The 22,746-nt window shown below is 45.7% G+C and overlaps 1 protein-coding gene across 1 annotated transcript in view; it reads right to left on the minus strand.

The window, feature by feature from the left end:
* The window catches only part of LOC136651116 (acid-sensing ion channel 2), a 471,153-nt gene that overhangs the window by 11,206 nt on the left and 437,201 nt on the right, over positions 1-22,746 (minus strand). Inside the window, exons 3-6 of the mRNA XM_066627259.1 lie at positions 17,914-18,041; positions 7,044-7,194; positions 3,948-4,004; positions 2,746-2,899 (exon numbers count right to left, since the gene is read on the minus strand). Coding sequence (XP_066483356.1) covers positions 2,746-2,899; positions 3,948-4,004; positions 7,044-7,194; positions 17,914-18,041 — 490 coding nt within the window. The remainder of the gene's footprint in view (positions 1-2,745; positions 2,900-3,947; positions 4,005-7,043; positions 7,195-17,913; positions 18,042-22,746) is intronic.

Below are 22,746 nucleotides of genomic sequence, written 5' to 3' on the forward strand. Positions count from 1 at the left end.
TCCATCACATGAAGAAATCTTTCTGCTGCTAGTGCACATTTTTCTGCTCAGCAATGAGAGATCTCAAATTCCCAACGGGTGGCCTGAGGAATGAAGTTTCCTTGCTGCAAGCCTGAGGAATGTGTTATATCTGAATAGGAATCCACCCCCTTGGCAGAGAGTAATTGGTGGGAAGTGGTTTCTAGGTGAACTAAGTGTACTGCTTTCTCCCTGTCCCTGCAGATTAACCCCCCCCCCTGCAAACACCCTGCTGATTTAAGAATATAAAGAGCCCTCCTGGTCAGACCAAAGATACATCTAATCCAACAATCTGTTTCCTACACTGGCCACCCAGATGCCATCAGGAAGGACGTGAAGATAATATTCCTCTCCCACAATTGCATCCCTCAACAATTGGTATTCAGAGGTAGACTGCTGCTGAGCATGGAGGTTCTACAGAACCATCATGGTTAATAGCTGCTGATAGATCTCTGCTCTGTGCATTTGCCTAGCCCCCTTTTAAAGTCATCTTAGTCTTTACGCATATGTTCTGTGCATTCCAGAAGTTAATATTAAGCATTCTCTTTGGCTTGGAATCTACAGCCTGTTAGTGTCATTGGAGGAGCCAGAGTTGTAGTTTTATGAGAGATGAAAAAAAATGTTCTCTCTATCCACTTTCTCTGCCTCCTGCGTAATTTCGTAAATGTGCATCATGTCCTCCACATAGATGTACTTTTTTTCTAAACTAAAAACTTGTGCGCACTTCTGCTTTTCCTCAAAACGCAGATGCTCCAATCTCTTGTTAATTTTGGTTGTCTTTCTCTGCATCTTTTCCAAGCCTACAATACCCTTTCGTGAGCTGGGGCAAACAAACAGAACTTTATGCAATATTCCAAGTGTGGCCGTGTCATAGATCTGTACAAAGGCATTTCAATAGTGGTAGTTTTTACATTTTGGTCCCTTTCCTAAATCGACCCTAGCACAAAATTTGCTTTTCACAAATGCCACACACTGAGTTAGCGTTTTCACTGAAGTATTCCCCAATTCCTTCCAGCACGTGCCACTACTGGCTGAGGCTAGGTTGGCAGCAAAGGTGGGGGGGGGGGAGAAGGCTTTCCCTGTGGCATCTCCACAGCTTTGGAACTCCCTCCCAATAGAGATGAGAACAGCCTCCTCCCTGGTGACTTTCCAACAGGGGTTGAAGGCCTTTTCATTGGCTAGCCTCCTCCCTTTAGTGGCTCCCCTCCATAAGCTGTTCCCTGTTTCTATTCTCTTCTATCCACTGCATTTTAATGTCTTATATAGTTCTTATTTGTACTGTATTCCTGTTTTATTGTATGTTATCTATTGCATTTTGTTTATTGTGTTGTGCTTTTATCGACCATGAGTTGCCTTCGGCATTTTAGTTTTTGATGAAAGGTGGCATATACATCTTTTAAATAAAATGAACTCTAAGTACTCTTTCCTGGTTAGTCACCATAGTCCAAACCCCATCAGTATATATGAAAAGTACAAATTTTTGTCCCACGGTGCATCATCTTACACTTACTTACATTGCACCTAATTTGCTATTCTGTTGTCCTGCCACTCAGTTTGTAAACATCCCTCTGAGATTTGCTTGTGCTCGTCAAACTTGGCTACATCACTGCGAACCGCTAACTCCAGATCATTTGTGACCCCATTGCTTGCTTCCCTTCATTGCGAGAACTGCATTTACTTCTACCCTCTGCCTCCAGTTCTTTAACCGGCTACTAATTTGTAAGTAGCTAGGATAAAATGGGGTAAGGTGGGGGCAAAAGCTTGTACACAGCCCTGAGCTTTTGGGACTAACAGATATGTAAATATTTATTTATTTGATTTTTACTTTGCCTTTCTCCCCGAACGGGACCCAAGTGGGGTATGTAACACGAAAGGGAAAAATGACATGAAGGAAAAACGAAAATAAGCAGATTCAGGTACTATTTCTTACATAATAAAGTTACATAATGATTAGGTGGAATGGCCTCTGCAGGAGATAATTACAGGCAATTATTTTCAGTGGAAGGTAAAGAAAATGCAGCATATCTCTCTCATTTGAAGAAACAGCTCATCTACACAAAGCAGCAGATCACATAATAAAACGATGGCTGGACTGTTCTACTTCAGACTGCAGATGAGGGAATCACTTGCTGGCATGCTCCACTTCCTAGCACACAGAAACCTAGCAGGTCAAGGGGAAGGGTTCTCCCTGACCCTTTAATTTTCTAGGTGCAGGTATGCATTTCCCCCCCTCTATGTGTTAGTCTTTAAACACAATGGATCAGTTTTATCCCAAAATCTGGCACCTGAAGGTGGCTTACTTAACTTCATGCGTGTCACCTTTGCCTCCCTCAGTTTGGCTGCCCAGGTTGCTAGCATATATGATGCACTGTACAGGGTGGCCACAAAATCCCTATGCATGCTAGTTACTTCAGGTGGGAAATTGCTGCAAGAGTAACTTGCAAGTAATTGCTGTCTCTTTCTCTGAGAACCACTGTAAAGCAAAATGGGAATCTCGATGGGTCACTGGTAGAATAACTTGGCAGCTTACAAAGCTCATTAATACTTCTTGGCATCCAAGCCCTGCCTAGAAAACAATTTAAAAGAAAGAATTAACAGAAGACACAATCTCCTGCATAGGGAATCTGTGGTCACCTTGTATATTTCCCTTCAGACCAACTCAGCTGCCAATATTTTGCCGATTGTCATAAAGGTTATTCTAGCCCAGTCTAGACTGTTCTGACTTACGAGATGTATTTCTCTGACTTGTTGAACTTCTTCTCAAGATACTTGGCTGAGGTCTTGCTGGGGATCTTGACCATGGAGAGTTCCTTGTTGTAGCGGGTCAAGTTGCATGGGGTTTGGCACACACAGTAATTGCTGTCTCTTTCTCCGAGAACCACTGTAAAGCAAAATGGGAATCTCGATGGGTCACTGGTAGAATGGACTGCCCCTGAATGGGGACAGAAGAGGAATGTTTTGTTGGATAAGACCAAAGGTCTCCAGTGATAGCAGATTCAAGGCCAGGGCTCCTTGAATGCTTGCAGGCAGCGGATGATGACAGTCACCATGTGGTGTTTGCTTCCCTCACCAGAGGTATAGTGCCACTGAACGTGGAAGCTCCATTTCTTTGTGAACATGGTTAATAGCCACTAAAAATCTTACCACTATGAATTTTGCTCAATTCCTTTTTAAAAAAAAAAAAAATCCATCTAAAGCTTAGGCCATATTATACAGATAATGACACATGACAAGAGAAATGACACGTTATAGAGAAATGACACTTGAGAAACTTGTGTTATAGCCAGCTTTTTAGTTTGTTTTCCGTTTTACTTAAAATAGCATGCAGGGCACAGCTAAATTATGATGGGGTGGTAGGGAGCTCGAGTACTTTCTCCCACGCTGTGCTTTTGATTGGGAAAAAGCTTCTATTGATCAAGTGAGATTTCTAAATCTGAAGTCTTGCTGATAAAGTTCAGGACAATACTGTAACACACATACTCCAAATCCAGCAGTATTCATAGCTGGGAATATTGGAGGGAGTGGGCGGGTGACAACATGTGAATTCGGACCATGCAGTCTGAAATTTTGCAAAACACGTGCCTCCCTCCACAGTTCATTTTAGTGCTGTACAACAGCCACTGCAAGCAACAGCATTCAATTTCCAAAAACAGAGGCGTTAGAGCTAAAACTTGCCTGAATCCCATCCTATCCCCTCTGCTCTTTGATCTTCAGTGTGAGGGGACAGACAGCAGTTGCTCAATAGTCAGCAAATGCACTCTGCGCATGTTCAGAAATGCTGTTCTTGTTCACATATTCCAGGACACAGGGCTTTACTGACTGCATATTCCCAGTTAGATATATAGACCTTGCTGAACCTTCCCAGAAATGAAACTCTGAGAAGCAGATTATACTGACAATGAAGGAATCCCTCATCCTTCAGAACTTACCTAGCGCGGGCTCTGCACATTCTTTATACTGCTCCGGCGTGCAGAATGGAGCATCCCCTGCATAAAAAGAAAAACACACAGAGCCCATTTTTATGTGCTGTTTGCAATGATGAATTTCTCTCTGAAGGACTTTAGTAAGCCAGTCCTTGCTTTTGGAGTGGGGAGAGGGGGGTGGTGGAGTGCAGAATGAGCAGTCACAGCTATAATGTATGTATCTATTTGTGAAATCCAAACCAGTTTTGGGCAATCTGTTAAGGCATTTACTACAGTCAGAGGGAGAGAAATGAAGTTCCAAGTCAAAGGATAGAGATTTGCACAAAAGCAGTGGTTTTGTTCATTTGTCTCCTGAGATACATGTAAACACGCAGACTTTGCAATCTGAATAGCTGCTGGTTGTAAGAGCTCTGGCTTTACTAAAATGAGGACTCCCTAGTCACTAACTGGGGTGCTAAGGAGGGCTTACTTAGAAGTTGTCAGCACAAGAGGCCTAGAGACCAGATGGAGCTACTGATAGGAAGGAACGCAGAGAAGGAAGCACTGTCACATTTGGTAGTCTGTTATCAGACTAACAGCCCAATTCTAGGGGTGTCTTCCATTGACAGAATGAGTGTTCTGTCAGCAGAAGGTGCACTCTGTCAGTGCTATGGCTGCAGCAACAACATGCCCAGTGGGGCCACCGGCATAAAAGGCTGGCAACCACATAGAGCAACCTGCCACCACCGGAAGATGCAAGTTGGCATGGGGGGATAGGATGTGGGCAGGGGAGGGAAGGATCAGGGCTTGAATCAGGGCCACCAGGAGGCATGTTGGGTGAGGCAAGGGGAGTTATTGGTAGTAACAGTGCAGCCGAAATCCTATGCCCCTCGCCCTACCCCCTGGGTCCACTAGGATTTGCACCAGCCAAAGAGCTAGGGGCCATGGCACGATGGAGTAGGCAAGTAAAGATTTTGTTTACTTACATCTCTATCACATCATGGTCTCCCAATGGCCTGCAGGATGCAGTGGAGGCTGTGTAAGTGCAGCTGCACCCCACAGCCTGGTCGATATAGGATTGGGCTGCATGTGTATGAAATATGTGTGAGACACAGTATTTGGAGGCACATGAATGGATGCAAGAGAGGTAAATTGTGAAAGAGGGAATAAAGGCACACATTTGTCCAGAAACCAGCTGGGCCATAAGCAGCCGGTTCACATGCTATGTCTGTAGGCTCCTCTACATTACATAGGGAAGGAGCATGTGTGTACGAGTCTCTGGCATAACATCCCGCTACATAATCATAGGGGATCAATGGCCTGGAAAGCAAGTCCTATGAGGAAAGGTTGAGGGAAATTGCTATGTTTTGCCTGGAGAGGAGAAGGTTGGGGGAGGACATGATATTTGAATCACCACTGTATGGAAGCTGGTAAAAGTTTGTTCTTTGCAGCCCCACAGAGTAGATCTAATGGGCTTAAGTTGAAAGAGGAAGACTCCAGTCAAACATCAGGAAGAAATTCTTAACAGTAAAAGAGGTTTGACAGTGGAACTGATTACAAAGGGAAGTGGTGGGTTCTCACTGGAGATCTTCAAGCATAAGCTTGACACACACCTTTCAGAGATGCTCTAGAGAGAACTTTCCTGCTCCAAGCAGCAAGCTGGCCTTGAAGGTCCCTGTGATTCTATGATTTATAACCTTCAATATGTTGAAAAAGGACACTGTGAATCAGCCTCTGAGATTGGTCTAGGTGCCAGGACTCAAGTGTGCTGCTGTTTTAATTCTGGAGCCTTCAGGGCACTAATGATCCAGGGCCCAATCCAGATACATGCACACTGGCTCACCATTGGTGCGCACTGTTGCAACTGTGCCGTAAGGCATGTTTGTGAGCCCTTACCGCAGGACCAGCCCTGGAGCTAGCCCAGTGCGAGCCTGCACTGGGCCAGCTCTGGTGCTGGGCCCACATTCCGCCGCCTGGTGGTCTCCCAGACCCCCTGGCAGCGGGGTGTCGGGGGAAGCAGGGAGGAGACATTCTGGGGTGGGGGAGAGGCAGGCAGAGGGAGTGAGGCACCAGATCCTCCACTTCACCTGATCCTGAGCCCCAGGTCCAAAACAGGACTCTCTAATTCTGCGGCAGCTCCAGAGCTGCCATAGGTTCGAGTAGCCCCATTGTGGGGCTGCTTCCCTTACCCAGGGGAAGGGGGCAAATGTCATGTTGGGCTGCCCGATTGCGTGTTGGATGCCGCGGCAGCCATTCTGGCTCCGCTGCAGCCCCCTGCTCCAGGTTGCTCGGGATTGGGCTGCCAGTCTGTAGACCTCTACCAAGCTCTGGCCAAAGAGACAACTACAATTGAGTTGGCATCCTTCAGTCTCGGAAGACTATGGTGTCACGCTCTGAATGGAGGTTCTGGAACAGAGTGTCCTCTCCAGTGCGCAAAGCCTGGGTAAAGTAGGTATGGAGGATAGGCTGTTACCCATGCAGCAAATCCCCCCTCTCCACGTTGCTGAAATGGTCCAATGGAAAGGCAGAGGCCAATACGGTTGGTTCCAGCGGCGTCGCAGGAGTTGCCAGAATGTGACTATGTTCAGCCATGAACTGCCTCAGGGACTCCGGCTCCGGATTTTGCCTCGAGGTTGACTCCTGAAGCCTTTTCCATAACTGGCTGTAGCCACAAGGCAGTGGAGGTTTGGGATCAGAGTTTTCCTTCTCTCAGATGAGCTGCCTTCCAAGGCTGACGAGCCCGATCTACCCGGTGGCTGTTTAGTCGCCTCTTACGACAAGTACAGCCAAACCGAGGGCCTATTCTTTTCCCCAGCCCCCAGGGGATCAACTACAATAGAACCAGACCATCAAAACATTTCTTGAACCTCAGTAGGCCAAAGTCTATGCACTAGACATGATCTTTATTTAAACAAACATATCCCATCTTAAAGATCAGGCTTCCTCTCTGGTCAGGTCAACTAAAGGACTTGGGTGCTGTGCAGCTCTTGCTATTTCCTGCCTTGCCACGTCGCATTTTGCTTCTCTCCAAGGACTTTGCCACCCTGACTTGATAAAAGCCTTTTCTGATGCTGGATGAGCGGCATCTGTGAGGCTGTTGCAGTTCATCCCCCAAAGACATACCTGGCATGTGAACCATTTTGCAGTTGCAATTCTCCACCACATAGCGGGTCTCGCAGTCAATTCTGCATGCAGTGATGCTGTAGATGGGAAAGAAGTCCAGGCCAAAGTCTGATGAGCGGCACTCGCCCCACGGAGGCGGAAGGTAAGTCAGCTGCAAGAGAAGGGAGGGGACTCCAATTAGCATGTAGCTAGGAGTCACTTCCTCTGGAAAAAAATGAAATTCACCCCCTACAAATAGAAAGAGCTTAAGGAAGGTTGTACCCCTACTTATCCCTCTGGCCAAATTCATTTTTGTTTCATACTGCTGGGGCAGAATTCCTTAGTTCACTCCCAGCCCATCCTAAACATCTTTGCTTGGAAGAAAGTCCCATTGAGTTTGAAAGATCAACATGTTTAGACCTTCAAATTTAAATTTTGCTTTTTGCATTCCAAATCCTTCCAGCTTGTGCTCTCCCAGGGCGCCACCTGTAGTGGGTTAAGAAAGCATTAAGAAAGCAGCTAGACTGAGCAGCTTTTGTAAACTAAGAGAGAAGCGGTGGCCTTCCTTTTTGGCTGTCAAACTTCCACAAATGCACATGTGACCAGATGGGCTAGTTAATTTTTTTTTCTGTAAAAGTTAACTTCTCTTGAAGTTGTTTTTTTGTGATGCGGCAGCAAACTATGAATTTAATATCCTTGAGGGGGGAAAGAATAATAATTAAGATAATGAACAAGATAAAACCAATGATATACCAATGTGCTTTAATTATGAAGGAAATAATGGCAGTCTATGCAATGGTGATCCTGGTAAGTTTTTATATCAAATTGGATCTTGAATTTTAAATAACACTAAAAGATTAAAAAACCAAAACAAAAATAGTACAGGTCAAACTTGTTTACCTGAGGGTTGGGAACCCATGGATTTAACTCACCAGGGGTTCAGAACTCACGGTGAAGGGCTGAACCTCAGCTCTTGGATACAACCGGAGGTGTTCTCCAGTCACATTCAGAAGCCTTTCTGAGGCACAGGAAGGCAGCATGAGGCCTCTGCAGGCTGCAGAAAGGCTTCCAGAGTTTCCTGGAAAGGCACTTCCGGTTTTTACATGCCTTTCCAGCACCTCTGAAGGCTTTTCTGAGGCCCATAGAGGCCACATGCTGCCTCTGTGGGCCTCAGAACACCTCCAGTCACTTTCGAAAGACCTATAGATTGGACCCATGAATTCAATAATCCACGGGTTTCAGTATCCGAGGGGGTCTAGGAATGGATACCCCCTCAGATACCAATGTCCAACTGTTCTCTAGGATAGTGCTCAGTGGTAAAGCAAATATCTGCTCAAATCTGGATTCTGAGAGAAGGATTTCCACAGGACAAATCTGAGTCAGAATTTCCCCCACGTCTCTTATCATGCATTTGAGCTCTTTGAAGGAAAAGAGTTACTTCTCCCAATTTTTAAAGTGCCAGACTGGCTCAGGACATCCTCCTCTACCAAAGTGGCTGCCGTGAGCCCCCCTCAACATCTGGCTGCGGCCACACCAGCTCAGAGGTTGAAGCTTGGAGCACTGGTGGGGAGGCTCTTCTCAAGGGACTACTGAAGAATTTCTTTATGACAGTGACAAAGTGCCATCGGAGGGCCTCCACGCCTCATTTGCATTCCTCTAGCAAGATAATAACACAGCATCTGCTGCCGTTTAGTCATCTGGAGTGGGAAGGGACACCCATATGCTACAGACGATATGATAAGGGAGAATAAATAATTGTCAGCTCTGATGACCTCGGTGTCTGCTCCAGCCCTGATTCTGCACAAATCTTTTAAGTTGTTTAAATTGCATTTGCAGTGTAAGGTGATGGGATCGGAAACAATAGAATGATCACATATTCTGTTCCAGTGTTTCTCGCTTAGTGAGTCTTGGCTTTGAGCCATGTTGCTTCTGAGCTAGTCCAGCGTCTGTGAGAAAGGCAGATTGAATGCTTAATTACACCTTCCTTGAGGTGCCTTGACTGACAGCAATGGCAACTTTGCTCCTGCAGAATGCATTGATACACGTTGCTTGCTCTACCAGATTTCAGACATGAAGTGTGCATTCTCTGACCCTGCGTCCATGAGGTCAGTTGCTGGAGCTGGAACGAAAACTTGGAGGGTACTTTTCGGACGACTGGGTATTTCTAAAAGGTCAAGCTCAAACTTGGCCTATTCAAAGGCAATAAACTGCCTGCCATTGATGGAGATTTTAGAGCGTTAAAATTCTCTTCTCTAGTTTGACAAAATAACTGAAATTGGAGCCAAGAGAATGACTGCTGTTCCCCTCAAAAACAGGATAGGAGGGTCATTATGTCAAAGTGACCTAAAGAAATAATGATTGGCAGAACATGTAGATCCAGGATCTTGTATAACCAAAGTTGTGGGCCAGGAATATTTTGGGATGCAGGGCAGAATGACCTCCTAATTAGAGCCGGAACCATGCACCAAACCTGTCATAATAGGCCCAATAAGGAGGTGGAAATGACATACAGTGTCACATGGGTAACCTGTTTATCTCACTTTATTTAATGTGGTTTTCTGGGTGTGGTTCTTTGAGAAACAGGATGGGAAATTAGAGTGAACATTTGTATCCAAACTGAATAAACTGGCTTATGTAATTCACTTACTATTGTAGAAATAAAGCCTCCAAACCCTTTTGAAAGGTCCGTGACTGTTTGGCATTGTGTCAGTAAAAAGAATCTGAAAATCTTTCCAACACTAACCACAGTGGCTGATGTTGCACACCCCTGTTCCCATCTGTGTCTGAAGGGGGCTTTGAGGCCTGAGGTATAGGTGAGGCCTGAGGTGAAACTTCCTAACTCAAAGGGGCAGTGCAGCCATGGAAAAAGCTGTCTCAGGCAAGCCATTAGACCACCTGCAGAGTCACAGTGCAGGCTTGTAATCAGCCACTTGCTTGGTCATCTGTGATGAGTAGAATGGGCTCCAGGCAAGGAAACTGAGAAAAATTGGACAATCATCACCATTCTAGAGTATGTAAAAGGGGATTGGACAATTATATGGAGGAAATTCCATCACAGGTTATAAGCAACGATTGGTATACCTCCTGGTTCTTCTTCTTCACTTCCTCTTTCACCACTTCGGGTGTTGAGGGAGATACAAAGTTCTGGTTCTTGCATTTCTAGTGACCTCTTCCAATGTTATTCGATGTTGTTACAATATATCTTGGATGTTGTTTCTCCGTCGTCCTCTGGGTCTGCCTCTTGCTCTTTCCCTTCTCTTAATACATGTCTTATATGGTATAGAATCCCAAGACGTTCTCTCTAGGTGACCAAACCACTTTATTTGCTGTCTTTGTATATGATATAGAATTGGTTCTATTTCAATTCTTTCTCTTATTATCTTGTTCCCGATTTTATCCCTTCGGGTTACTCCAACAGCATTCCTCAAACATCTCATTTCCCTAGTAACTAACTTTCTCTTATGTTGTATTGCAAGTGTCCATGTTTGACATTGGTAGCATAAGTGGGGATAAATACACTTTGCATGTACTTTGCATGTATGTAAAATATACTTGTATGTACTAATCAGTTCTACCTTATGTTGTAAAGCAGTTCTGTACGTAGGCTATGGAGAAGCAAGGAGTGGCAACAAGACGCAGGTATCTTGTTGTCTTGTGTGCTCCCTGAGGTTATCTGGTGGGCCAACGTGAGATACAGGAAGCTGGATTTAATGGGCCTTTGGCCTGATCCAGCAGAGCTGTTCTTATGAGCTACAAGGCACAAATAAAAATCAGGTGGGGGAGCACACACACTAATACACACTTTTTGCCAACTACATTTGTTGATTTAGTTGCAAGGTTGTATTACAGATAATATGTGAGTTTTTTATTAGCTGTAGGAATGGGTTTTAATACAGTGACTTACAGCACAATCCTATGCATGTCTACTCAGAGGTAGGTCCCATTGTGTTCAATGGGTCTTACTTCCAGGACAGTATACATAGGATTGCAGCCTAAGGGACCCACACTCATTTGTCTCCGGGCATGCCAAAATCTACTGACAGGTTCACATCCCAGTCATTTTCACTTAAAGGTATCAATGGCAAGAAGCATAACCACAAGACAGGAGTTGTGTATGTGACCCACGTGAGCACAGCAGAGCTATCTTGAGCTGTGGTGGTCATGCCGATTGTATACACCTACAGCCCCCACGTGGTTCATACAGTAAGTGCTTCCACACAGTCTTGGCTAGGTTGAGAGGCTGATGGACATTCTGTACAATTTCAGAGGCTAGTACATAGAAGCTTTCAGTCTGACTGCCCTGGCTCAGTCTTTTTCCTTTCGTCATTGCTAACAAAACGTAGGCAGCTCACATCAACCCAACTCAGGAGCTGCCTGGGTTGTGCCCAAGTGGATTCTTCCCCTACTGGCCAAGTCCTTGCTTGCAACAGTGGGACAGATGAGGCCCTTGCTGTCTCCGTCTCCCCCCCCCCCCATGGCCATCTGGATTTGACCCTTGCAAGTGTAAATAATTCGCACTGCAAAGATGAGACTGTGGTGTGTGTGTATTCACGGCTGAGCTCCCCACAGTCTCGAGGAAGGCAAATTTCCTCTGCTGACAGCGGGCCACTCCTTCAAGGAGCAATGATATTGCCGAGCCCCAAATAATTACTTTGCTTTTGCCATTGTGTTTCGATCAATGGGCCTCGCCATCTCCCTTGTTGCCATCTCAAGCAATCGCATTATCATCCGAGCGTGTCTCCATTAGCAGTATCTTAAACAAGCACCGCTGAAAAGAGAGATTAGAAGGCAGAGATGCTCCATTTCCTCGCAGCCGCCAGCTAGGGCTGAGTGGCATTTTGCCCGAGGCCAAGTGTGAAGGATCAAAGCTATACTCCAAGCCCCAAGAGATACGCCGTGGAGGGTCTTAGGGTCCAATCGTAAAAATTCTCAGCGCCAGTGCTGGGTGTCGCAAACGTGCTATACGACATCTCTGTGGCACCAGGAGGGGAGGGGCTGCCAGTGCAGGGCCATGGAGGGCTTGCCGGTGCTCCAGCAGCACTGGCTGGCAATAAGCAGGTTTACCTATTGCCGCTGAGTGAGTATACGGTTGAGGTAGCCGTTGAACTGGGGCCTTCCAAACTCTCACTCCAAGCCACAACAGCTCTCACATACTGAACCATACATCTGATAGGGAGCCAAGGCCTCATTTGGATGCACAGGGCTTCCTTATAGCTAAAGCAGCTAACCAAAGATGCTCAGGCACTGGATTTTCATGAAAAATCTGAAGCATATCCAGCCACCACTCCACTCTTTACAGGAACAGAGACTTCCCTATTAAGATGAACGGTTCTTGTGTTTCTTATTAAGAAACAATTTTAAACCAAGAATAGCAGGTGGGGAAAGGGTTAAACAGCCCTCCTTAACAGCTTCCCATCCCACCAACCTGCACTTTGTTCTTCAATGAAAACTCACTCTCCTGACCCCTCTCCCCTATCCCCGTCCAGTATGAACAGCGACAATGCTGTCCTCCAAACACTAAGTCCTGTGGTGGGGTACTTACCCCACGCCTCCCCCTCTCTTGTTTCCCATTCGTCATCTTCTGTCTTGTTCCTTGTCACCTTACTTATCTGACCAAAAACAGAAGGCTGAATTTGCAGACATGCCGAAGAGACCAAAAGAAACATAATTTAATGCTTAAGAGTCTCTTTTCTTCCTGACAGCTTTGTACCTCTCAAGAGGCTGACATAGCTGTTTGTTTTTTTTTAAACCTTCAAGTTTTTTGTTCCAAATTTAACTGCAGTTCTTAATCTCTGTTAGGGTTTGTTGCTATTGTTATAGGTAGCAAACATCTTTTTGAACTATACACACTCTTTCTCATCTCACAACAATGACTCTGTCAGGCTACGTCTCCTCCTGCACTTCAGCCGCTGCCTCCTTCGCCAGTGCACAGATACAAGAACCTGGGAGTGAGCAAGTGATGTTCAGAAGGAGAGGAAGACTCTGCCAAAGCCCCTTTTGCTGCTCATGCTAGAGAGGGTGGCATTAAAGAGCCCTCTGCCCTCTCCTTTGGCTTGCGGGGGAGAGAATCAGTGGGCAAAACCAAGACTGTTGTTGGAAAATGTAGCCTGGCTTAATTCAGAATTGCAAATTAAGTTCCAGCTAAGGCCTTCAGGGATGCAGGGAGTGGGCACAGTTCGAATCCATAAACAGTTGCAACTCTGGTGTCTCCGGCACATTGCCTTGCCTGGACCCCACAGAAGGGAACTGTTTGCCTGTTCCTCCTTTCCTGCAAAGTTGCAAGGTCACCTGTGCATTCTGTCCAGACCAAAATAACCAGAGATCTGTATTCATTAATGAGAGATCAAACAGCATCACACAAACAGAAATTACTACAGCGCTCGCAGGTTATTCAACAGCATTCCTTGCGCGACTTCCAGCCTGCCATTCAGGCTGACATTAACAGGCTAAGCGACCTGGAAACAGAGTTTGTTCTTTTCTTTCTTTCCGCCATCTCCCAAGGAAAGCAACTGACACGGTTCTCTTGAATTAGCTCCCTTCACACCTTCTCCTCCACAGGGGAATTTAATAGAGTGCATTGACAAAGTTGTCATGACTGTACAGAGCAGAGAGACAACAAAATAAAGTGGTGCCACAGTTCCTGGACTGAACGGCTTTAGGCAGCTTGTGGAGGATCTCATGTTCAAATACTCCCTCACCCCAAAGCAACTCCCTTCATATAAAAAATGTAGCCTGTCAAGAATGTAGGTTCAGCCTGATCTTCTCTCCAAGAACCTATATTTTTATGTGCAGGGATTCCCCCCCATAGGACAGTACAGACTTACAACCCCAGCGTACCACCCACTCTGACATGGTGAAGTCCAGGAACACTTTGCCACTTGATTCTGCTGACTGTGTAAACCAGTCCTGACAAGGGGTGATATGGATGAGTTGGGAAGGAGATTTGTGAAAGCTCTCCATGTCTTTGCCTTTTGGGGGAGGGGATGTGGCTTAGCAGTGGTGCACTGGCTTTGCATGCAGAAGGGCCAAGATGCAATCTGTGACATCGTGGGGGGGGGGGAAGGCAGGAAAAGACCCCTGTTTGAAACCTTGAAGAGCTTCTTTCTGTCATTGTAGGTAAGACTGAGCTGGCTGGACCAGACTCTGACTCGGTAAAAGGCAACTTCTTCTCTTCATACGTTCCTTTGGAGAGAACTTGTCCCTTGTTTCTTGATTAAGGCTCTTCTTGCTCCTTTCTGCATGAGCTCACTGGACTTTCTCTCTTCCCTGCACTGCATGATGTGCCCAGGAGCATCTTCCCTTATTTGTCACGGGGACCCTCCTTCTTTGAATGATCCATTGTACAAGGCTTCTGAGCAAGAGGAGACGCCTTGAATCCCATTCCGCTCTCCTTCATAATTAGGTACCAGCAGCTAAGATCTTTTCCTCAGGTTTTGATGGCCTCTATCTGGTGCGAACATTTCAGAGGATGAGTCTCTGAGGCACACTTGAGCCATCCTACCCAATATTGCCCAAGCATCCCTAACCTGTTGCTTAATTGAAGCCTCTTAAATTTTTACGGCCAAATTGACAGAAATGGCTGTTTTAGGGAACATTTCATCTTCTTTAATACGCCAGCCTTTAGCGGAGTAACGAGGAGCTGTGGGGTTGTGGAAGAAGGGTTTTTTCGGCCCCAGACGTTTCTTCCACAGCAAGGTGGTGTGGACAATGCAGAGTGTTTTGATCCCAGAGAACAGGGAGGCTTTTTATCAGCACCCCTGCTTGTACCAGCTGCTGTACACCTGGGGCATTTACGAGCAAGTGCTGGAGGGACTGCTATTGCTTTTGTCATGCAAGTGGTGTGGCCTGCTTTGCTCCTGTTTGTGGGCGGCAGATGAAACAGAAGCATCTGGCTGGGTGAGACAAGCTTTAGATGCATGGGATGCTGCTGTTCCTGTGCGGAACCTGTTGTGTGTCGCCCCCCCCCCCCCCAACATAAGTAATGAGGACAAGCTGTGCCAGAGACAGCACGGAACAGACTCTCTCAGTGGGCTGGGCCACAGCCTGGATGATGCTTGCTCTTGGTTCAGCATGTCCCTGTACCAGCAATGGCAGTGGTTGGAGAGTGAGGGAGTCAGAAATTGTACTGTGCAGTTTAAGTACAATTCAGTGGGGTGGACAGGAGGGCAACAGAATTTGCAGCACCCTAATCACACTACAAATGCCTAGGCTTTTTGTAGTGTGGGGGTGGGGGTGGGATGGAGGGGATAAGAGCCATGACAGTCAAACTAGTACAAGCAACAATGCAACTGTAATGTAGATAAGCCTTTTTTGTCTTCACTGTGATTGCCCACCCATCAATTTAGAAGAACAATGAAGAAAGCTTATTTAGCAATCTTAATGAACACTGAACATATGCATCCTCTCAATTCTAGGGGCTCAGGGTGGCTGTGCCATGGCAAGGAATGGTGCAACCATGTGATGGCAGGGATTACACTGAAAGCTGAAGCCAGGCAAGTCAGAGGCAATGTTAGTGGAATACCTGGTGCCTTGAGAGGATTCATTTGCCTGTGAGAGAAGGGGTGGCAGTCAACCTACCTGAGCAGGTAAAGAACTTAGAAATACTCCTGAGCACAGACTGGCTTTTGAGAAGCAGACTGTGACCTGTCGCTAAGAGTGCCTTTTACTGATCTGCATTTGGTGCACAGCAGCTTTCTCCTCTTCATTGAGTTGGCCATCACTATTACCAATCCTTATCTCTGTAACCTCTAGCTTGACTACTGTTACATGTTGTACATAAGGCTTCCCTTGGAGATAGAACTTTCAACTGGTGAGGAATGGAGCTGCTTGCCCTCTAAGGCAGAGGTCTTCAAACTTTTTGGCCAGAGGGCCGCATCAAATATCTGGTGTGGTGTGGAGGGCCGGGAAAAAAATTTAAAATATAAAATTTAAATAAATAAATTAGAGATGGAACTTGGATGAGTGAATAAATGAATGAACGAACTCATTCATTCAACCTCTCTGGCCCTCAGAACACCCTCCAAACACAATCAGAGCACAGTTCTGGTCATGTTCAGTTGAGTGGGCCAGAGGCTTTCAGGGGACAAGAGGTTGGCCATGGGCTGGAAAGAGGCTTGCTGTAGGCTGCATCTGGCCCCCGGGCCGGGGTTTGGAGACCCCTGCTCTAAGGCATGGAGAGATGTGCAGATACTTAACCTATCCTGCACCCATTACACTGAACTTGGAGGAAAACTGGTAACTGACTCAAAGTGCTGGCTTTCACCTTTGTAGCACCCAATCTAGGTTTGGACAGCTGACATTGATTAGTGCTCTGCCTCTGCAACAAGTGAGGATAGTGGCAGGGTATGAAGTCTTAAAGGCAGTGGCTCCTGAGCTCTGGAACCTTCTGCCAGAGGAGGAGATGTGAAAATCAACATCTCTGCTGTGATTAAGAAGAGATGGCACCCGATTTCTTTTTCGGAAAGCATTTTGCTGATCTGTGTTATTGCTGCTTTGTACCCATTTCTTTAAAATATTTGTTTTAAGTTTTTTATGATTTGCCTGTTTGATCTTGGGAAAAGTGATCTTTAAAGCGGCAAAAACAAATCCGCTGGACACATCTGCCAGTTTTTTTGAACAACAGTCATGAAATTACTCATCTTTCAGGAATGATTTGGCCATTTCCTACAAGAGAGTCCAGCACAATGCTTTTCCTCCAAAAGGAGCTGTTGGCTTTCTCTGCACTTCTTTCCTCCCAAGTCTGTTCTTTGTTCCATTCTGCTCTCTTTGCCTGAATAAACTCCCCCCCATCTTTGTGCTGCTGTTTTCCATTCTACCTTGAAGTCTCTCTTCAAAGCCTTGCAAGAATCACCCGTCTCACCTCAACTGCATCTCTCAACTGCGATGCGATTCCACCATTCCTCTCTTGCAGATGCACAGTTTTCATTAATACTGCCATAAAAGTTTCCTCTCACCCAAAGAGAGATGTAATATCTCAACTCAACCAATTTCAAGCCAAATGTAATTGGTCCTGATTGGAACTGATATGATTAGAGGTGGGTTTTTTCGGTGATGACGAAATAAAAACACATAACACCGCTTTCTGCACTTCTCATTTTTGGGAAAAAACAACAAAAACCCAAAATCTGCAAAAAAACAAAAAAAAATCCTCTTCTTTAACATCTCTTCTTTAAAACCTTAACACCTTTACCTCTACACCTTAACCACCTCTCTAGATGCATGTGGTTGCATCTGCTGACACTGTACCACCTGTATCACTTACTTAGTACACTTTAAAAGCCATTATAATTTATAATTATAATTTATAAATATGCGCCCTTGGAATAAAAACACATAACACAACTTTCTGCACTTCTAACTCTGGAAACACCGAATCCAGGAAAAATAAAACTGTTTTCACCCACCTCTAGCCATGTTCCTACCTGCTCTCCTGATATATTTTCCAGTCCCTTAATATCAACACTCGCATGCAGATGAATGGGCAAGAAGCAAAGAAATACTGTATGGATTTTTGGGTGTGCCTGGATGGCAACCCTAGCTGACCTATTCCAGTAGAATGTTTTGCAGTTTAAATTCATTCCAACATTACATTCACAAGTCCTGGGATTCAGAGAAGACTGCAATGCTCACAGCATCAAGTCTTGAGCAGGGTCAGCCACGCAATGGATCAAATAGTCTGACCTGGCATTACTATTAAAGGGCAGCAAATCATCAATAATTTGGTTTTTATTGTCAATTATCTTGTTGCAGTAACTTTCCCCCTGGAGAGATGGCATCACCTTACCTCATGTCAGGCTACCTCCATCTAGGGCTCTCACAAAGGACCATTACAAACAATGTAGCCTCCCTCCAGACCCAACAGCCAAGCTGTGTGAGAAAAAGCAAGACTCACCCTTTGCTCTTGCGTGGCTACGAAAGTCTGGAACCCAGGCGCCACGCCAAACCCAAGCTCCTGAACAAATGGCGGCTCAGACTGACTGTGAATCTGGACTTTGACTCCCGCTTCAAACGTCGTTTCATCTAGAAAAAGGATGGAAAATGTTACTTCAGATGGAGGTGGAGGAGATCTGGTGCTTTCCACTCTCAGTTTGTTGTGTATAGTCCAAGCCTAAAATATTGGAATAATAATTTCAAATCAGAAAGTTGGATTTTGCAAACTATTAAAAAAGAGGTAAATGCGAACATTTAAGTTAAGATGCAGAGATCAAATTATGTACAACAAAATAGGAGGGTGGCACCAACAGATACACAATGCCATGAGGGGGGAGAATAAAGGCTCTTGCCAGGTTATGAATCTCAGCTCACAGTGAAGCCCAATCCTCTGACCACTGGAAATTCTGGGTTTCCCAGGCATTGACCATCACTTCCAAGTCTGCCACCTTTAAAGGTTACCTTTTCGCCCTCCTTTGACTGAAAGCTGTGGCTCTTGAATTCTGTACTCTGTCCCCATTTCTGTGCATATAAATCATGTGATTGTGTAATACACACACCTCAATACCTCCTAGCTTAGACACATTGTTTCAGTAACAAGGCCTCAAGAGAAGCATTCTTGCTGACTGTCCCATCTCTACCCAAATTTACCAGCAGCATAGTCTTGGGCCTGGTCACATTAGAAGTATAAGGAGGGGACGCTAGAATCCAGAGACAGCAGAACAGATTGTACCACTTCAGACTGCAAGCAAGGGAGTACTATTTTTTTAATGCTTCTTTATAAAAAAGAGATAACCCTGCAATATGAAAACTATTGAGGAGAGGGGTTACCTAGAATTTTCTCATAAACATGCTGGCTTTGTACTTACTTTTACACTTAAGCAGGGGTCTCTAAACCAGTGGTTCTCACCCTTTTTAGCCCGGGACCCACTTCTGAGAATGACAATCTGTCTGGGGCCCACCGGAAGTGATGTCAGCAACCTGGAAGTGAAGTCATAGCCAGAAATGACATCATCAAACAGGAAGTGATATCACTGATGTCAGAGCCGGAAGTGATGTCATCAAGCAGGAAGTTCTTGCCTAGAAACTCAAACTGTAAATGACAAGAGACAGTATTCCAGCTCAGAAGCTTCTTCCAATTCTCCTTGCCCTCACTACCATTGCTATCAAGCAAAAAATAAAACAACATCTGGAACAAAATATTTGTATATTTATTTACTACCGTTTTTATTTCTGCCTTTATTTACAAAATCTCAAGCTACTTCTTGTATTGCACTTGAAACTAACAAACATTGATGTGGCTATTGATACTGTGCTCAGCACTAGCCAGAAACAAGTGCACCCAACTCATGCACCTCAATACAAGAAGTAGCTTGAGCTTTTGTTAATAAAGGAAATAAAAACAGTAGTATCCCCCTCAGAAGGAAGATAAGCAGTGACGCTTCCCCTCACCTCCCCCAAGCCTAAGCACGTCTACTCAGAATTGACTCCCATTATTGGCAATGGGGCTTACTGCCAGGAAAGAGTAGACAGAATTGCAGCCTAAGAGAGAAGTAAGAAGAGGGGAAGGGTGCACATTAGAGAAGCTGCTGGGGGAGCAGCACTCTCCCTGGGTGCTCCCCCTCACATGCCAGGCTTGCCCTCCCTCCTTCCCCCCGGCTGCTCTCTTGGCAGCCAGGCAACCAGAGATCCCCCCCCTCACCCCAGCAAAGGTATAAAGAGAGGACATGCTAGCCAGGGCAGGAAAGGATCGCAGCTTCCAGGTGATTTCAGAGAGGGAGAGAGGTCGTGATGCAGAGGACAAGAACGGCAATGGGGTGGCAGCGGTGGTGATGCTGCTTTCAAGGCAGGCTCACAAGAGGGGAGATCGCGTGGGTCTGCCTCTACTCACCCAAGCCCTGTGTTCAGGTCTCCGCCTACACTCTCCAGCCCAGTCCAGCTGCGGGGGGGGGGGGGGGAGCTGCTCTGTCTTGCAACCCCAAGGCAGCCCATCCTGTCAAGGCAGCCAAGCTGACAAAGGTTGGTGGGGAGAAGCCTGGCTGGCTGCGACTGGCCCCCCCAAGGGAAGCCTACAAGTACAGAGAGAAGTCCAGCTGGAAGGCAGCAGTACGCTTTCTGGGGAAAAGCAGCACGCTGCTTTGTTTGCACATGTGCAAGCCGCTCTTAGTTATGTCTCAATGCCGGGAAGCTTAAAATGGCGAAGCCCAGGCTTTGCCCACTTCCAAAATGGCGCCAGCTAGGTCTTTTGCCATCTTCCAAGATGGCTGCCAGCAGCTTCTCGCGACCCACCAGAAATCGGATTGCGACCCATCAAGTGGGTCCTGACCCACAGTTTGAGAACCACTGCTCTAAACTATGGCCCAGGGTCTGCCTCAACATTTTATCCAGTCTGCAGCAATTATTTTTTTGTCAAGAGCATTTGGTAATGTTTGACTTTTTTACTCATTATATTTCATTTCTAAGTTTAAGCAAGGCATTTTCTTTGCAACTGTCACATTTCTCTTTTGTTCTGAAACATATGCCGATTTCAAGAAAGATCGAAGTAAAACTTATTCATTCATTTAAATTTCATTCATTCATTAATAAAGCTAATTTTTTTCAGCCCATGAATAAACAACATGACCGTTGTATTGAACTGTTTGGAGACCCCTGCACAAGAGTAAAGTGCTTCACTGTACAGGTGAGCAATACCACTTGAGAATGTTGCTGCAATTTAAAGTACCTCTGAACTTCTGAAGGAGCAAAGGAAAAAAGAAAAAAAAAACCTTGATAGATTCAATACTGAACTTCACAAATCTATCCAGTAATCCTGCACTTTGTCGTTTGGGACAAGTGAGTCAAGAAATGTTCCCCACCATTATCTTGAGTTTGTCCCCTTACTTTGGGGCATTACAAATTACAAGAGTTAGCCAGATGGGCTGGGCTGGCCAGGAAAGATAGTTATTCCTGTTAACTGGTTAAGAGGCACTTTTTCAAGTGGGTGCTCCTCTTTTATTTAGCAGGGGGAGAGTAACTGGCCCACCTCACTCCACCAGTGTCTTTTCTAGTGGCTGTCTGCTGGTGTTGCAAACTTTTTAGATTGTGAGCCCTTTTGGGACAGGGAGCTATTAGTTATTTGAATTTTTCTGTAAACCGCTTTGTGAATTTTTTTGCTGAAAGCGGTATATAAATACTGTTATTATTATTATTAGTTTCCTACCCACCAGCAACAAAAGTTCCGCAAGCGCTCTCTAAGATCACGTTGGCAAGTCTACCTTGGGAGAATGAAGAGAGCGATTTATCAAGTGAAGGGAGGGTACTTCGCATGCTTAAAGGGGTAGGAGCTAGAATGTGAAGATTTACAGCCCAATCCTATGGAAAGGGAACATCAAAGAAATAAGTGTTCCACAAGTACAGTCTGCCAAAAAGCATCAGTGACTGCCCAGAACTCCAGCCGGCGCACCAGCAGGAAGGCCAGAGCCTTCCCACGCTTGCTTGCGGATGTCAGGAGGAAACAGGTAAGCCTGGTGGGTGGGTGGGTTTGGCGGCAGTGGCGCACCCCAAATAAGAACATAAGAACAGCCCCACTGGATCAGGCCATAGACCCATCTAGTCCAGCTTCCTGAATCTCACAGCAACCCACCAAATGCTCCAGGGAGCACACCTGATAACAAGAGACCTGCATCCTGGTGCCCTCCCTTGCATCTGACAAAGCCCATTTCTAAAATCAGGAGGTTGCAAATACACATCATGGCTTGTAACCCGTAATGGATTTTTCCTCCAGAAACTTGTCCAATCCCCTTTTAAAGGCATCCAGGCCAGATGCTGACATCACATCCTGTGGCAAGGAGTTCCACAGACCAACCATACGCTGAGTAAAGAAATATTTTCTTTTGTCTGTCCTAACCCTCCCAAGCCCCTTCCTGGGACCCCCTCTTTGGGATCCACTTGCACTAAGCAGAGTGGACTCGTATAAGTAATTTCACTGGCGCAGGTCTGAGTTGCCCCATAGCAGTTGCTGGAGCTTACCCCCAAGGAGTCCTCCAGCAGCCAAAATTCCCCTGCAGGATGCAGCAGAAATTGTGCCAGCACCTTTGCACCACTGTGCACTGATTTAGGATTGATTGACCTGTTAGTCATGATGAGGGGTGGAACCAGGGGTCACTAAAACTCAGAAGGCTGTGCTATATTTGACATTGTCCAGTTTAAAGAAAAATATGCATGACTGGCTTTGAAATATAGGGGTGAGGTCCAAGGTAGACATAATGGGTGCCTGGCTGCTGTCAATCTACATCTTCCTAGTAATGTCTAGTGAAAGACCATGTGTGATGTAACATCATAACAGTTTCCCTTCCCACACGTGGCAAACAGTGATGCAGATCAGGGGTGAGGAAATGCTGAGCACAACAGAAGGTGCCACATGTCTTCCTGATTTTTTACTAGACTTAACTGGGCAGATGCAGATTAACAGCAATCACTCATACCTTCATAACTGTCTCGCTTGGATCTTGGGCACCCCTTTCAAAACCCACATCGTGTTTTTATACATGCACTTCAAAACTGGATTCAACGTTAATATTTCCAATGGGCAAAAACCAGATAAAATCTTTTTGCAGTTTTGTTTTGCTTTTCAATTTCACATCATGCCTTTTCAGATTTGAAGGAACATGTCTCATCCCTCGACTCCGTGTTCATTTCAGCTCACCTCTCCGCATCCCCCCAGGAGCTCAGCTGCCTCCCTGGGTTCCAGATGGCAAAACCGTGCAAGCGATACTCCGTTCCTATTTCACATTCTGGCAACAAAGACCCACATTAA

Source organism: Tiliqua scincoides, chromosome 5 (genome assembly GCF_035046505.1).
Source record: "Tiliqua scincoides isolate rTilSci1 chromosome 5, rTilSci1.hap2, whole genome shotgun sequence".
Taxonomy (NCBI): Eukaryota; Metazoa; Chordata; class Lepidosauria; order Squamata; family Scincidae; genus Tiliqua; species Tiliqua scincoides.